At 27.3% G+C, this 16,819-nt stretch overlaps 2 protein-coding genes across 7 annotated transcripts in view; both read left to right on the top strand.

Annotated features, from left to right (window-relative positions):
• Nucleotides 1-694: 694 nt before the first annotated feature.
• Nucleotides 695-5,917, top strand: LOC122630808 (5-methylcytosine rRNA methyltransferase NSUN4). 6 transcript variants are annotated; one of them, XR_006327563.1, is made up of 10 exons: nucleotides 695-884; nucleotides 988-1,170; nucleotides 1,240-1,600; nucleotides 1,680-1,862; nucleotides 1,968-2,254; nucleotides 2,358-2,482; nucleotides 2,553-2,690; nucleotides 2,802-4,897; nucleotides 5,403-5,740; nucleotides 5,827-5,917. XR_006327563.1 is itself a non-coding variant. In XM_043815752.1 (9 exons), the coding sequence occupies exons 1-8, from the start codon at nucleotides 804-806 to the stop codon at nucleotides 2,941-2,943; spliced, it is 1,500 nt and encodes a 499-aa protein (XP_043671687.1). In that variant the 5' UTR covers nucleotides 695-803; the 3' UTR covers nucleotides 2,944-2,948; nucleotides 5,589-5,917. The 6 variants fall into 6 exon arrangements, 1 of the variants encoding a protein (XP_043671687.1); XR_006327562.1 differs by having other exon boundaries at nucleotides 5,589-5,917; XR_006327561.1 differs by having other exon boundaries at nucleotides 5,403-5,917.
• A 3,212-nt stretch (nucleotides 5,918-9,129) lies between these two features.
• The window catches only part of LOC122630807 (probable multidrug resistance-associated protein lethal(2)03659), a 33,679-nt gene continuing 25,989 nt past the window's right edge, over nucleotides 9,130-16,819 (top strand). Inside the window, exon 1 of the mRNA XM_043815747.1 lies at nucleotides 9,130-9,147. The gene's annotated coding sequence lies outside the window, so the exon portion shown is untranslated. The remainder of the gene's footprint in view (nucleotides 9,148-16,819) is intronic.

The raw sequence follows: 16,819 nt of genomic DNA, 5'->3' as shown, positions 1-16,819 counted from the left end.
AAATATAACTCGTTTTCACGGCAAAAAGCGCGACATTTAAATATTTACATAACTTTGCGGGAATAATAACTCATTGCCTTTCCATTTATACCAATATAAATTGTTTGGCTCCATTTCCTCGACGTGAATCGTTAAGACGTCGAATTTGTCATCCCTATGTTACTTCGGCTCGATGATCTTGTTCGATGTACACGCATAAACGTAAATATAATGTAAAGTACCACATATGTGAGTTCGTAGGTATATCTGTGTTTATGTTTGTGTTTATGTATGCTGTGTGTGTTGTGTATGTATGTATATTTGTATGGACTTGTTTTACTTTTTACGGGAGCTTCGTGTTCGTTCCATGAAATTTGTTAAAACGAAGGCAGGAAAAAAGTAGGCGTATAGTCGATCGAGTCTTTCGATAGCATCTATCGTCTAGCAGGTTATATACAAGTTGCGATTCGAAGATGGGGTTGATCGTACTTCCCATTCTCGTATCCGCATTTGCCTTTTGCTCTCTTTCTTTTTCTTCGTATTCATCCGTGGGTTCGCGCCCTTCTCTTTCTATACCTCTTACCACATTGCAATCTTCTAACGGTTAATCGACTTCGACAACTTTTTTGACCAATCGATCTAAATCTCTGCGTGTCGCGCCATCTAGCGAATTAATTCTAGTAGCATCACATGTTATTCGATGTGTGTTATATTTTTATATAAGGCGTTTTTTCTTTCTGTTAATATAACCTATTAAAGATAATTTTTAATTATGAGTTAAAATTTAAACTTTTTAGACCAAATCTAATTATTATCATCTCAAAATGGCATTTTTAATTAAACGATTGAAAGTCGAAGAATTGTTGAAAGTATTCGTTAGATATAAACATGGTTCGAATCATTGGGTAAGAATTTGATATAATTTATTCAGTTCCAACTTTGTCATTTGTTACTCTCATGTTCCGATTATTATACTACTGCATATTATAAGTATTTTGTATCTTAAAGTCTGTAATTAGGAAACAAAAGACACATAAAGACAGAGCATTGGCATATTTTAATGACTTCTATAATAAAGTATATGGAAAAGCATGGAATGACATAAGAACTGCATTGCTACAAGAGGAAAACAAATATATAGCAGTGATTAATAATTTTAGTGATGTGGAAAGAATACAAACAACTTTGGAGGTATAATAGTTATATACATTTTATATAAAATTTAAAGAATTTTCTTTTGCCAATACTTATATATTATAGAATTCTGGAGCAATAAATATAAAGTTAATATATGATGCATTTGTGGAAAATATACAAGATCAAAAGTTTCAAAGGAAATTAAAGAAAACTGCTAACCTAACTGTTCGAATGCATAATATAATATCGGAAAGAAAAATATCAGAGATACAGTCAATTTATCCAAATGATTATGAATCATCTCAGAATTCATTGACCTTTACGGAGAAAAATGATAAGAATACCAATATTAATAAACCGTCAGTACATTTAAAATCTATAGCGGAAGATTCGAACGATGTGAACATTGATAGCAATCGTATTGTTCTTCCTTCAGATGGTTTAGCAGGACTTTATGAATTTGTACCAGTAACAAAATTAAAAGGTTCGTAGATATACTATTTAATGTATATATAAAAAATATCTACAGAAAGTGTTTCAATTCTCCTTTTATTTTAACATAGGTATGGAAGATTGGGTTTTAGAATCTGAACATTATGAATATTATCAAAAGGCAAGTGATTTCAAAATACCTGTGGAAAAAGAGAAAGTTTTGTCTTTTCCAAAACATCTTAAATTGTATACATATGAAGAGTTTAGCGAAGAAAAATTTCCAGCCCCAAAGAAAGGATCCACCGGAGTATTAGGTTTGATATAACATTATTTCTACCTTTATCAGTAAATCTATTTATTCTATTACTTATATATTTTACCTGCTTCATATTTCAATATATTCTATTGCTTTTTTGTAGATTATTATCTTTTCGATGGAGGTTCAATACTACCTGTCCTGGCTCTTGACATACAATTAGGTGATTTTGTATTAGATATGTGTGCAGCACCTGGTGGCAAGACTCTAACAATTTTGCAAACACTTATGCCTAATTTAGTGGTAGCAAATGATCTCTCACAGTCTAGAGTATATAGAATAAAAAAAGTATTAAATCAGTACATAGCAGATATAGGACAGTTGAATGACAGATTGTTTATAACAGAAGAAGATGCTCGTAAAATTAATGATAAAGATGTATATAATAAGGTATGTTTATAGTATAAAACCATATATAGTATGAAAAAATGATTTATATGTATCAGTTCCAATACTCTTGGTTATAATTGTTTCCTATTAACTTTAATTACAGATACTTGTTGATGTCCCGTGTACAACAGATAGACATGTATTACATGAAAATGATAACAATATTTTTAAACCTACAAGAATCAAAGAAAGGTTACGAATGCCAGAAATCCAAGCAGATATTTTATTGTTAGTATCGTAAATATTTTGAATATACTTTTATTTGCCAATAACTATATTACTGCTATTAATATTGCAGCAATGCACTAAAGTTAGTAACTGTTGGTGGTACTGTCGTATATTCTACTTGTTCTCTTAGCCCTATACAAAATGATGGGGTTATACAAATGGCATTAAAACGCATGTGGGAAGAAAGTAATACTGTTATAGTTGTAAAGTAAGTTATTTATAAAAAATTATATTATTATATTTTTATTAATATTTTTGAATTTTTCTAGACATAGAAATTTAAGCAAAAATTAATAAAAATGATAAATTATATTTACAGAGATATGTCAGAAGCATTAGATCCATTGCAAACATTATTTAATTTTGGAAATTTTGGCTTGAAACATGGACACATTGTCATACCCACTGTTGGTTATAATTGGGGTCCTATGTATTTTTGTAAAATGGTTAAATTGAAATAATGAAGGTAAGCTAGTTAGACCATGCTTAATTTTTTATATATTTACATACATGTGTATGTGTGTGTGCGCGCGCGCGTGTGCGTGTGTATATATATATAAAAGTTATAGACATAATAATTTATTTATAAAAGTATAAAAATAATCTGTAAAAAAATGTACACGAGACCAAATGTCTCATGTAAATATTTCTGTGATAGTTCAATTGCTTTAAAAATAGACATTTTAATTTATATGTACAATTTAGCAAAATAACTTATATTCCCAATATTGTAATAGCTTTTAACTAATTTTGTACTTCTACATTATGAAAAAAACTATCTTATACCACATTAAGATGTGCGTATTTTATTAAAAAGTGTTAAAATTCACGCTAATAGTAACCTATCTCTGCGCCTATGAAAATATATAGCGTCGGTGTGTTTGCTCTTATATTTTTTGTTCATGCATTGTAGTATGCGCTTCTTGCTGCCATAATGTCCTCTTCTAAATCAATATGATAGAGACGTCTCGCGATAGGTTATGAGCGCAGGTACATTTGTGAATAATAATGAAGTTAAGTGAGGTTAATTCTTAGATTTCATCATGTTTCACGTTTTCACAAACAAAATCGTGAATGTCGTAAATGTACAACAAATTGAAAAATTAAAGAATATGTATACGATTAAATAACATAGATACGATGAATTGTGCGGTCATATAAATGGATCCATTGTGAAAAGCAAAGGAATGCAGTTATGTGAACACTAAAACAAAAAACTAAAAACTCATAGCCTAATTATATTAAGTATTAAATCAAGCAAGTTCAACAATATAAAACGGGCAAAAATATTATTAAAAATCTAAGAACCGATCAAAAATATTTATAAATACAAAGTTCCTACTATAAGACAAAACAGATTAAACAGGTTGAAGAAAGAAATAAATCAAAATATGACACAATATGAAAATCAATTTGCTTAAAGAATAATTGGATGAATTTAGAATGCATTCGCCAAATATCCTAATGAAATAGTGTGCATAACTATCAAATCCAGAAAAATAGAAAATAATTGGCAATGCCAACCAAATAAAGAAGTATTATCTTTAAAAGCATTATTATTAAATAGGAACAAACTTGTAACAAGAAATAAACAAATGAGAACTATCAGAAATAATATATTAGAAAACAGGAGGTCTGATGCAGTATTGGACATATGGATAAAAAAGTTATGTAGCAAAAGTAATTAGAAACAAAACAAAAATTATAGCTACAAGAAATTACGAAGTTACATGTCCATTCATAATAAAAGAAATGATAAATATCTGTTAATTAATATAGATTTGATAAATTCGACATATAAAAATGATGTAGATATTAAAACGAATAAAAAAATATAGAAAGAAAACTAATGTAAAAAAAAGTAATGAAAAAAGAAAAAAAAAAACAGCAGTATTTGAACCAACAATCTCATGATTAATAATCTGAAACACTTTGCAATAAATTATACAGCATATCTAAATATTAACATCTATTGCACATACTCGTCATAAACAAATTGGTATTTTGCAAAATCGATTTTTTCAAAAATGAAAAATATGCATCAAATTAAAATAGAAGTGCAAATCACATGTTGTAAATATAAAAAAGTACAAAAATCTAGTTCTCTTGAGATTGCCTTGCTAGACTGTAGTGCAACGATACATATGAGCAATAATAGGAAGAAATTCAAAAGCACTGATGAAAACTAAAATAGTAGAATATATACAATAGAAAGTTATGTAAATTCAAAAAAAAAAAAAAAAAAACTAATAATAATATTAAGGTATAATTATCAGATCAGGAAGCAAATAACATCGAATAAAGATATATAATGTTTATAGCAGAATTACAAAATAATTTATTATTAATATCAAGCATCATATCAAGAATATATTGCAGTTATAAAAAGAAAAAATGGATTCATTTTCCCAAAAGGTACAATGAAAGATGAATTATAGTCCATTTAGTAGATGAAGAATCCAATCAATTGTACAATTACTTTCATACGTATTTACACTATATTAGTTTCAAAACTATCATTTTATGTCCTTATTTATTATATGTTTACTGAATTTATTATTCTGTAATGACTTTAAACACTTATTCCAGAACAAATACATACAAAAATAAGTATTTCAGTTTTTATTGTTTGGTACATAATAAATTATAATCAAAATTAAACACAATTTTGAAGTCTTAAAAATTTGACACTTAACAAAATATAACTACTTTTAATAATACTACATTTTAATATTTTGTTGGCTATCCGTTTTGTCGAATAATTTTTTTCATATATCTGGACATATTAAAAATTATTTTAAATAAATAATTTTGTAGTATTATCCTCGCTTTTCTATTAAGTAAGCTCTCAATTCTTTTGTTCTTATCTGTATTTTATGTAACAATCTAATAAATCTTATAAGTTTTCTATGATTTTTAGGTCTGGTGAATGTAGGAAAAGATATAATGCTTTGAGACAATTTTATTATAAATATTTTTAAACAATTCGAGATTTGTGTCTTACATCATTGCCTTAATAAAATTTAATCTATTACTGAAGCACACTTCTGCACTTTTTGTTAAATGATCTTTCAAATTATTTAAATATTTGTTTTTGATAATATAGATAATATACAAGAGCTGATACTAGCATTGAAACCACTCAAGCCACGAAAGACTATAAGTGACTCAAAATTCAAAGGATTGGAAAACGTAACAGACCAAGGAAGTTATATATTTTATTAGTGACAGTTCAAAATGATCAATATGTTCTAACAAGTAATGTACAGAAAGTTATTGATAATGTAAAAAGAGAATTGTGACTAGATTTAAAGATTTATTGAAATTAGTTTTATTAATTTTAGAGGTGATCTAGAAGAGGTTAATTTCTTGGGGATGTAGAAATGGAGATAATGGAAATATAAGAATATAATAGTAAAGATACATTGAAAATTTTGAAAAAATTCGGTATGGAAAATAGCAAGCCATTGGCAACTCTGTTAAACATCAAATGCAAAATTAATAAAAGCAGCTACTCACTCAAATGAAAACATTAGAAATGATGAAAACATCACGAATTGATCGATAGTTTAATAAGTCTATCTTATCTAAGTCTAGATATTGTTTGTCGCGAACGCGTTAATTGAATCGATTTTGTAATAATCCAGATATTGTAAATCATTAAAGAAAATCAACACTACGTGCTACAGTATTTATGTGGAATTATAGATTACCAAAGCTAATGTCAAACTAGAAACGTATATTGACTTCAACTGTTTGGCGATTCAGAAGATAGATATTTATACTTAAATTATGTTGTAATGTTGACAAATGATCCAATTAGTTGAAACACAAAGAAACAAAAATGTGTTTTTTTATTGACAATAGAAATTGATAGCTCTTTGGAAGTTATATAAAAGATATAGTTTATTTAAGAATCGACCGTGCAGATCCGGTTCATTCGGAAGTTTGAAAGAATATTGCATAGATGCTTTATTTTTTAGGATGTTTTGCATTTTTTAGCAGTGAGCACTCTCCATTAGCCAAAGCTCTTTATAATTGAATACAGTTTTTGTTGCATCTCTTTTTACAAAAATTGATGCTTCATCATTATGTGTTATAGTTCTTGGTTTTGCTATGCTATTATTATATGTGTAATTTTATGTTATACTTGTAACAGCCTTATTCATTTATTGTATCAAAACGATGAGAGTTAAAAATATTTTATTATTTACAGAAGCTAAAAAAATGTTCATAAATTTTTATATTATAAAAGATAATCATCTAGTTATCATAGTTTATTGTTTCACAGAGTAAATAATTTTAATTGTGCTTTATCATTGTCATATTTAATATTATTAGTGAATTTTTATGTAATGCTTAGGGCCGTTCATTACCATTGATTTTATAACGGTTTACACCTATGATGAAAACATTCTTGATCGATTTTGATGAACAAGGTCTTATTTTAAAGACAAGGTTTAATCTAGGACTCCATTGTTTTCAGACTTTTAAAAAAGCTTTATATTTGTGAATAAACTATTCTCGAAAAAATACCATTTTTTAATTTTTATATTTTAATTTTTTAATTTTTTCAAAGAAAATAAAGCTTTTTCAAAAATTTAAGAAAGTGTAATCCTGGATTAAACGTTCGTTTTTAACATAAGATCTTGTTCATCAAAATCGACTAAAAATTACGTTTGTTCTTTCTCGTTAACATAAACCATTATAAAACCAGGGATTTTTGTATTACTAGCCTTAACTGTATACATGATAATGTATATAACGAATGTTAGGATGTACATGCAAAGTCATATTATGATGTATATGTCAAGAATATATCTGTAGAATATATATATATATATATATATATATATATATATATATATATTCTTTCTCGTTGTGGAGTAAATATATATATAAAGATATTTGTATATTTATAATTTTGTTTTGATTTATAATTTTACTTTATAGTATTATGTTCATAATATGATAATGCTTTTATCAATATCATTTGAGGATTGTATTCTAAAGTGTTTCCAATTAGTATAGTTATAATGTCTATAGTATTGTTTATGTGGTAATATTGGAATTAATTCTATAGGTTTATTTATATATTTGTTTAGCATTTTGTTTAGCAAAGTTGTTGGCAACTTATCATACAAGATAGTAAATTTGAAAATAAATAAATTCTTGTTATTAATATTAATGTTGGTATTGAAAAGCTTATGTATCTCAATATGATTTTTAATATTGGCAGTCTATAATTTAGAGATCTCAACAAAATTACTCGAGGACCAATTATTGATCGTAGAATTCTTAGGAGTTAATTTAGATACTGTGATGATGTATAAATGCTATATTTAATTTCTACGTCACAGATATATTCCCACTTTTCCAATATTTAACACTTTTCACGATGACTACAAGTGAAATGAGACTTTCTAATCATCGTGGAGTAATCTTATATCATTTGTTTTATATGATAATGAGAAATGTGGCTGAAAGTTCATGATTCTTTTATAATTACTTTTAAACATATCGGTAAAGATTCTAATATAACGTAATAGCAAATTTAATTAGAAGAATACATTTCTTAGAAAGTAACCTTGATTTTTTTAGATGTATATTTTAGATGTATACCTTAGTCACCTGTGCAATATACTTTAACAAACTTTTAAACGTACCGAACTGATACCTATGCTATAATTAAAGTGGAGCAATCCATTAAAAATTCAATTTATATATAAATAATAATCTAGCAGTGTCAACTAAAAAATTTGGAATTATAATCAACGCAGTATTCGCCGAATATTTAAACAATTTAAAGTTTGTAGTTTATATATCATATTTCAGTTATCACAAGTTAATAGTCTTTTTGTTAGATTATATGAAATAAACACGTCCGGAAAGTAATAGTACGTGTAAAGAGATATAAAGAAATACAAAAGAAATATAAACACAATATGTGTAAATAAATATTATTACATTAAATTGAAATATTTTTATGAAAAAATAAATGCATAATTAAATCGATTCCACAAGTTCCATATCTAACACGCATGGCGACCATGTACTCATTTCTTTTTATCAAAAATAATAATTAGTGAATATATATAATATATAAGTATTCACTAATTATTTTTTACAAAATATCCGACAAAATTTTGCTTTTTTATCGCAAATCTATATATTAATATATGTATTAATTATATTTATTATTCTTTATGTATCTATATCGTAAAACAAATAAGTACTACCATTGCGTCATATCTAGGACACATTCTTACGAGACCCGCACCACCATCAAAGAAAAATATAAATAAGAGAGACTGAAAAGTGTGATTTCACAACTTACTAAACTACTTATTCTAATCCATATTAATTTGATTGTGTATGCGAAGAGGGATTTACCTAGAGAGGCTTATATACCGGTACAATAGACGCATGGTGGGGCCATGATCTTTTACGCTTGTATTCATATTTTGAGCGAAAGATGAACAGCCTTAAGGCTGTCATTTCCTATTGCTCGAAGCATATGCGACTTCAGCGACAGATATGGACAAAATATAAACTCCAAGCGCAAGTTAGCAAGTGGGGATCACCATGTCTCTATCGTGTCGGTACATAAGCTTAGTTAGTATATTCCTCTCACGCGTCTAACAATCAGTTTCGTATGGATTAATGTAAGTAAGTTAGTAGACTGCGATTTACACTTTCCAATCTTTCATATATATATATATATATATATCTTTTTTGATAGTGCTTGTATCTTGCAGTGATACGTATACAGATACGATATCGATACGTACTTGTTTCAGGACAAATGATAGAATTATATAATTTCTATATTGCCAAATTTATAATAAAAGATACGATAATTTTACTTTACAATATGTAAGTAAAAAAAGTCGAATTCGTGATTCACGAAAAGCCTCTGCGAGATTCGATCTGCAAAGAAATTTCATATTCAAAATATCGATAGTGATTATGGACCAGAGCGGCTTGTCCTCAGACATCCGATTTACATAATGAGAACTTAATGTATGCGAAAAACCAATTTGTAGAATTGTTGAAAAAATAAGACCCTTTTAAAATCATGCGTGGAACTTGTGGGCAAATGATTTTCTTGAATAGAGTGAGCAGCCTCGAAAATAACTAATTGCTTCAATGTGGAAAAATATGTGAAAAAAAAATTGCGCACTTCATGATTAATAAAATCAATTCAATATTTCTACTTCAAGGAAAATAATAATATCAAATAGAGAATAAAAAAAGAGCTATTGGTAATTAGACAATTCTCAGTATGGACTCTATATTGAAGATACTCATTTGATATATTGATAATATTCTACCATTCTTAGCAGCTTCTCCCGACAGGCTATTGATAGATACCCTCATTGATCAAATGTTCAGCTTTAATGAAGGGTACACTAATAGAAGGAATTGAATGTAAAAAGATTTTTTACATTTATATATCTCCAAAATAGCGAAGAGATACGGAAATTAAAAGATTGATTATATTAGTTATTATATGTCAATCATATTTATTATCCTTTATACATTTACTGTGAAACAAATGCTGATTAATGCGTCGTATATAGTATGGATCACGATATTGCTCAACGTATATGACCAATTCTTACAAAATCTGATCAATAGTAACAATATTACATTTACTATCATTTCTATTGTATTTATTAATATCCGAATCAAAATCTGAGGTAATAATTCTATTTATACTTCTCTTTGTGGGAAATCTCAGTTCTTCCTCATCACTACTATCTGAATTTTTGTAAACCTCATAATAAGTTTCTTCTTCGTTGCTATATAAGATTACCGAGAGTATTACTGAGAAATGACACTTCGATTTTTCTTTTTAACATTTCAAAAAATTAGAATAGAAATTTTAACATATATAATATTTGTTAGTACAAAAATATACTTATTTAAACAATAAAGAATAAGTTTTAGAATCTCTCTTTTTTTTTTAGCGAGTCAAGTTCTAATCTTAAACATATGCTTGGTATAGCGGCGTGCGTGGCCTGAGGGAGATTTTCTTATAAATTCGCATGGCAGTCAAAGTGATAAAGAATATAAGAGAGTGAAGTTGAACAAAGCAGAATAGAACAGAATAATTGAATTTTGTCGAGTACGGAGTGAATGTACAGACAAGAGGAAGTTTATGTTTTATAGAGATAGTAGAAAACTTATTTATATCTTTATTTTCATGAGCGCATATATTATTTTCCAAATACTCTAGTCTAAACTCACAACTTACAATAATGTGCCGAGTCAGGTGATAAATAAATAATGAAATTAAACTTCTAGATAAAGAAAGTTGTAGGATTGTGTAGAACCTACCTTTAAGGTATTCAATTTCAATTCATGAATCAGTATGGTCAACAGAACAAAGGACCATACCTGAGATTAAACATTTCGAACGAACTATCTTAATATACTCGTGACCAATAAGTATCATTCATGCATGTTTTTCATTTCTCTTTTCTAATTTTAAAATTGTCTTCCAGGATAGAAAACTCTATGACCCTAGCATTGATAATGCACATAATGTATGTGCACGTGTATTAAAAGAAAGAAAATAACTTAATTAGAATCCCTATCGATTTCTAATGGAAATAACTAATTGAAGATTTTAACAGATTTTTCTCTAAACATGATTTTCAAAATTGCTTTATAATATTGGAAATATCGCAGAGATATTGAACCGATGTAAATAGAATTTTAGACAAATTAATTTCTAAGATTACTACTTAATACTTGTCAAAGCATTTTTTGAAACTTTTTTTTTTTTTTTTATTAATAAAAAAGATGAAAATTTAAATAGAAAATAGCACTTATATTTTTAAGATGTTGTCATTTTCCAAAAAACAGATTTTATAAAAATTGACTTTATCTTACTAGTATCTTTTATCTATTATAACAGGGAAAAAAATTTATATTCATATAGAACCTCATGAATCTCTGGTACCTTGGACGATTTATTTGTGAAAAGGCCTCAGTAATTACGTTATTATCCTTGCAGATATTGAACTTCCATTGTAAAAGAATATTATTCGATTAATTTAATAACAATAAGTTACATATATATCTTAATTATGTAATAAAACATTATTGTACATATGCATATAAAATTCATAAAATTATTTTACGTATACATAAAGTTCATAAAATTATGCTGAGCTTGCAGTGATTTAAATAAAACACAAATTTTAAATAAACACAGTTTCAATAAATAGGAGAAACATAATTGAATATAAATACATAATAAAAAACGTTAATAATTTTTATCGTCATCCGCAGTGAATGGACTCGTGTACATCATGCAATTACTTATTACGTTCATTTGTCTTTTATCTTCCTCATACTATATGCCTTTATGGTTATCATCAGGAATAACCCTATATTTTCGCGCTACAAAATATAGAAATATTAATGAACGTAAGAAACGTATGAATTATAAAAACATTAGGTAGTAAAACACTTGACGAATCGTGAATTTTTTTATATAATAATAATTGTGTATATCATTTTTTGTCTAAATCTAGATAACATTCTTTCTCTCAATTTATGTTGTCACATAAAAGTAAAAGAAAAAAAGAAGAAAGTCAACTTAATCTTCTTCACTTCATTGCTTTTGTAATAATTTGTGAATCATAGCCGATACAAATATTATTACATACGTGGATAAAAATTACCACTTTGTTTCTTTAGAATAATAAAAAGCAGAAAAAATAGTTTTCGAAAAGCTAATATTATTGGGAGTAGAGTATGTTTAGATGGCTATACAATACTCTCTATATCCTTCCTATACTAAAATAAAGAGGATATAGATTATTCAATTACTGTAATCTTTTTTGTTCTTTATGCAGCTAAAGAACAGACGAAATATTAATTAAATCTATTTTCATCAGCATTGAATGTATTTCTTGTTCGGACATTTCTAATATGAAATCTTACATTATTAACAAAAATCGAAGCTGTTTCATTTTACTATGTATTCATAGTAAAATTACATTTTACTATAATACCCGCATCATATGATTGCACTAAATAAATTTTAAATAAGTTTTTTTTTTCTTAAAATAATTTTAATTTTCTTAATCTAATTTTCTTGAAATAATTCTTTGCAAGTTCTCTTAAAACTGCCTTGACAATGAACCTTTAGCTTAAAAATCTTTCAAACCTATCTCTTCATTAACACTAAGCTCAATTTTGAAAGCTCAAATTACTTTGGAAAATCTATCACAAAAATAATGATGTGAATTTTAATTGCATCCACAAACCTATTATAAAGATATTCAGAAATTTGCAATAACTTTCCTTATCGTGTCTTTCTTCTGTTCACTGTTTCTTCCCTTCTAATTTATATAAGATAATTATGCATAAATAAAAAACAAGCAGATATAAATTACCTTAACATAACAGCATATGATGAATCACCTACCACAGAATTATAATACAAACGAAATTTCTAAAAATTTTCGTTTGATACTACGTTTGACCTATAGAAAACTGCTCTCTCTTTCTATTCTTATAAAATGCAACAACATTTCTTTTGTATTCTAGAATCACAATACCCCTTTCTCTTGGTTTGCTCTTTTTAGCTTTTACCATTTATAAAAATCCTAGCATGTAGATGAATATGCAACTTTCATAGAATGCGGTCTAAATGTTTCCAAAAATTCTAATAACATATCAGTTTTCATCGAGATTAAAGATTTTCTTATGATTTAATAAATAAATCTTCTATTACATCATGTAAGTCCATTTCTCTTTTATTATTAAATGTTTCGTTATTATTCATAATTTCAAATGTTATTATAAGTAAACGAATTATATTTATAGGGTTTATGGATGTCATATTTAACACTATATGTTACATTTGTTACAAAATCAACAATCATTTACTGTAAGCTCTTATAGTAGACTATAAACAGAAGTACCGTACTATATAAATTATCTTATTTCCTCCATTAATGTTCCATATTATTTCATAATAAATGTTGAAAAAACATTGCTTCTTCTGTAGTATATATATAATAGAATAGGATACAGAAATTCTTTGATTTTTGTGAAACAAAATTCATAAATACAACAAAGTTTGTATTTGTATTTGAAAAATTATTGTCGTTTTATAGTTATTTAAATAAAAGATTACTAATATTTTTATTTATAATTATATAAATAATTGACAAATCTTTTCCAAAATTAGTTCTAAAAATAAAAAGTAACTAGTCTGAAAAGTCTTTTTCTATCTGTTACTATTTGTTAATTACAAAATAAAATCGAAATAAAGCTAAATTTTCAGACGGCTACTTTAATCCTTCTGAATGACTTTAAACAGCAAACAAATAAGTAATATCTATCTACATATATATACATATCCCAAAAATTTAATAATTTTCTGAATTTCCAATTGGGGAATCTTTCTTTTGCAGTTCTATAATTTACGAAGCGAGAAATGTTAGGCGCTTACACAGTCATATACATCGATATGATGAATCAATAAAAGTATATTTCTATGTACAGTGGTTTAAAATGTATTGTGCATGATCAAAGTAACGATACCATTCTTCTCTTCTCGGATCAGCGTACAATCCATATGTTCTACTTGCCCGTTTGCTCTGAAAATGCCGGTAGTGATAAGCGTATGTTCAATATTCTCGTCGGTGTAATACGATTTGAAGTCTTTTGATGTAATTGCGTCTCCTCTATCGGAAATTATTCTTCGCGAATTTCCAAATGCAACGGATTATTTTCGAAGTCGATTTATCACTTCGTTCGCAGTGGTAGTCCTAGTCGAATAATGCCATATAAATTTTGAAAACCTATCTACAACTTCTTTTTATTTATTTTTTATTAACTCCAAACTAAAATCCCTACAATTTGTTGAAAGAGATATTCAGCAAATTGAATTGACAGATAAGAGCAACATGGATGCTATTCCTAATGAAGTAGCACTGATACAATGATCATATCTGAACTAAGGTTATTAGATCCTTGTTTTTCTTCAATCTTCTTGTGTTAGCAATATACAGGGTCGGCTAACAGATACAGACGATTTATTGTTTTTTTGGATGATTTATTGTTCTTTCTTTGTATCTGCTGGAAAGTCGTTGTATTTCCTCTCCTACAGTGAAGACTTGTAAGCCTTTTCGTTTTTTATATATCATGGTGCGTCTATTACTATGACTAATTGTTTGACTTTCATTTTGTCGATATAGCTTTCTGTTGATGTACCCTATGGTTAGATGCCATACGTCCAGACATTTTATTATGGTTTTATAGATTAATAATTTGTCATTTGCATTTAGTTTTGAACATTGGTTAAACAATGCATGTCCTTTCTTAGAATTCTAATTTGTTGAATGTTTTTATTTATGTGTTTTTTCCAAGTACTTTTATATCTACATGAAATCCTAGATATTTGATGTAATTTGCCTATGAAGTACGGATTTTGGGATGATGCCTTTGCGGAAAGTGAAAGTGATGTAACTACGTTTACTAAGTTTACTTTAATTTTTTTCTTTTCCAGCTATTCCTCCAGTAGATTTATATCATTTTATAGAACATTAACTTTGTAGAATATTGATTTCATTTGGATTCTCATGAATTAAAATTATTCAGGTATCGTCCACGAATATGCGTGTTGTGTTATTTAGAGTTATTGAGATATTTGGCGTATATAAAATGTAAAGTACAAAACCCAATATATTCTTGATATACCTGCATTTGTGATTTGTATATCGATTTTTTGACTTTTACATACAAAATTCTATTTTCAAGGTAAGATAGCTGGTACTTTTGAGAAATACTGTTTTATAGTTAACAAGAGGCTTTCATACTTTGTTGAATGCTTTTTCTATGTCTAGGAATAGGAATGCGCAGTATTTACAGGTTTTAAGAGCAATCATAATTTTGTTATCATTCTGTATATTTGTTTCTATTGTAGCGTGCCTTTCTTTGAAACCAAATTGGTGGTTTAGCATTAGCTATTTATTGTTAATTATTTCTTTGATTTTAATTTAAAGGATTTTTTCGTATAACTTAGATAGTATTAGTAAGAGCAAGATTGGTCTATATGAAGAGGGAATGTATATGTTTCTATTTGCTTTAGCATTATTATATTGGCCAATTTCTATAAGTTGCCATAATACTGTATTCTGAAAATGGTGTTGGATATGATAATAATCATTATGATGACTTTGTCTAAAAGTTTTTTTATTACTTTGCCATTGATTAAATCGAATCCTGGGAATTTATTAGTTTTAATTGTTGTTATCAATCGTTTTATTTATTTTTTTATATTGTGATATATCGTCCTCTATAACCAGTGGAGCCATTTGTTAATATTGTTGTTGTTGTTGCACATTTTGTTATTACATTAGATTGAAAAGTTTAGTGAAGATGTTTTACAAATGTTGAAGCTTGTTTCGAGGAACTCCTTCCCCAAGAACCATCTGATTTTCTTAATGCTGGTATCTGCACTATTGGTTTATTAAGTCTCTTTACAGCTTTCTACAATATGTAATTTGTATCTTCATTTAGTGTAAAATTTTTGAGATATTGACTGAATTCTTTACTATGGTGTTCCTTTAGCACTTTTTTGTGCTAATGAATTAAGTGAATTAAGTTGTTTTTTGTTCTTTGCTGTTTTAGCTGCCATTTCTATTTTGCTTTCCTTTTTTGTGTTATCTTTTGTAATATGTAGTTCGGATATAAGAGGCCCATTGTGCTGTTGACCATGAAAGAAGTAAATATGTAAGCTACTTCTTGGATTATTTGTTAAGTATTCTATAGAGTTTTTAATGTATACAGGTTTTTTTATTGGGATATTACAATTTAGATTTTCATTAATTTTATTTTAAACCTATTCTAATCAACAAGTGGTGTTATTGTACAGAGTAGGTGGATATTCTATTTATAATGAATTTTATTTGCATTTTAAGAGTATGGGAGTATGATCAAAACTCAATTCTGAACTTGACGATGATGTAAAATGGATTTATTCCCTTAGTGATAGCAAAATCTATAAGATCCTGATTGCTGATGACCAGTTAAAGGGTTTGTCAATCGATATTGGCATTAAAGACAACTTGTCTTTGATTTGAAGTAGTGTTTTATCCCTGGGTGTTATTTTGTTGGAATTTCAATGTCTATATTTGACATTGTAATCCCCTGCTGTTATAAAACTGATTTTTAAGTTTTTAAAAAAGGTCATATATTGTTCAGGGGTGAGTTTATAATAATAATAATGGCAGTGTCCCTTTATGCTTTCTCTGAAGAATGCTTAGTATCGTATATGATGTAGAAAGATATTTTGATATGATTTTT

This window comes from Vespula pensylvanica, chromosome 7 (genome assembly GCF_014466175.1).
Source record: "Vespula pensylvanica isolate Volc-1 chromosome 7, ASM1446617v1, whole genome shotgun sequence".
NCBI lineage: Eukaryota > Metazoa > Arthropoda > Insecta > Hymenoptera > Vespidae > Vespula > Vespula pensylvanica.
Note: the sequence above shows the minus strand (reverse complement) of the source record. Positions and strands in the feature narration are given on the sequence as shown.

What these genes read in the sequence shown, in the direction of transcription:
- LOC122630808 (XM_043815752.1), top strand. Translation starts at nt 804, where the DNA reads ATGGCATTTTTAATTAAACGATTGAAAGTCGAAGAATTGTTGAAAGTA. An exon ending in GAATACAAACAACTTTGGAG is followed by an intron (nt 1,171 to 1,239) that starts GTATAATAGTTA and finishes TATATATTATAG; the next exon opens with AATTCTGGAGCAATAAATAT. An exon ending in ATCCAAGCAGATATTTTATT is followed by an intron (nt 2,483 to 2,552) that starts GTTAGTATCGTA and finishes TTAATATTGCAG; the next exon opens with CAATGCACTAAAGTTAGTAA.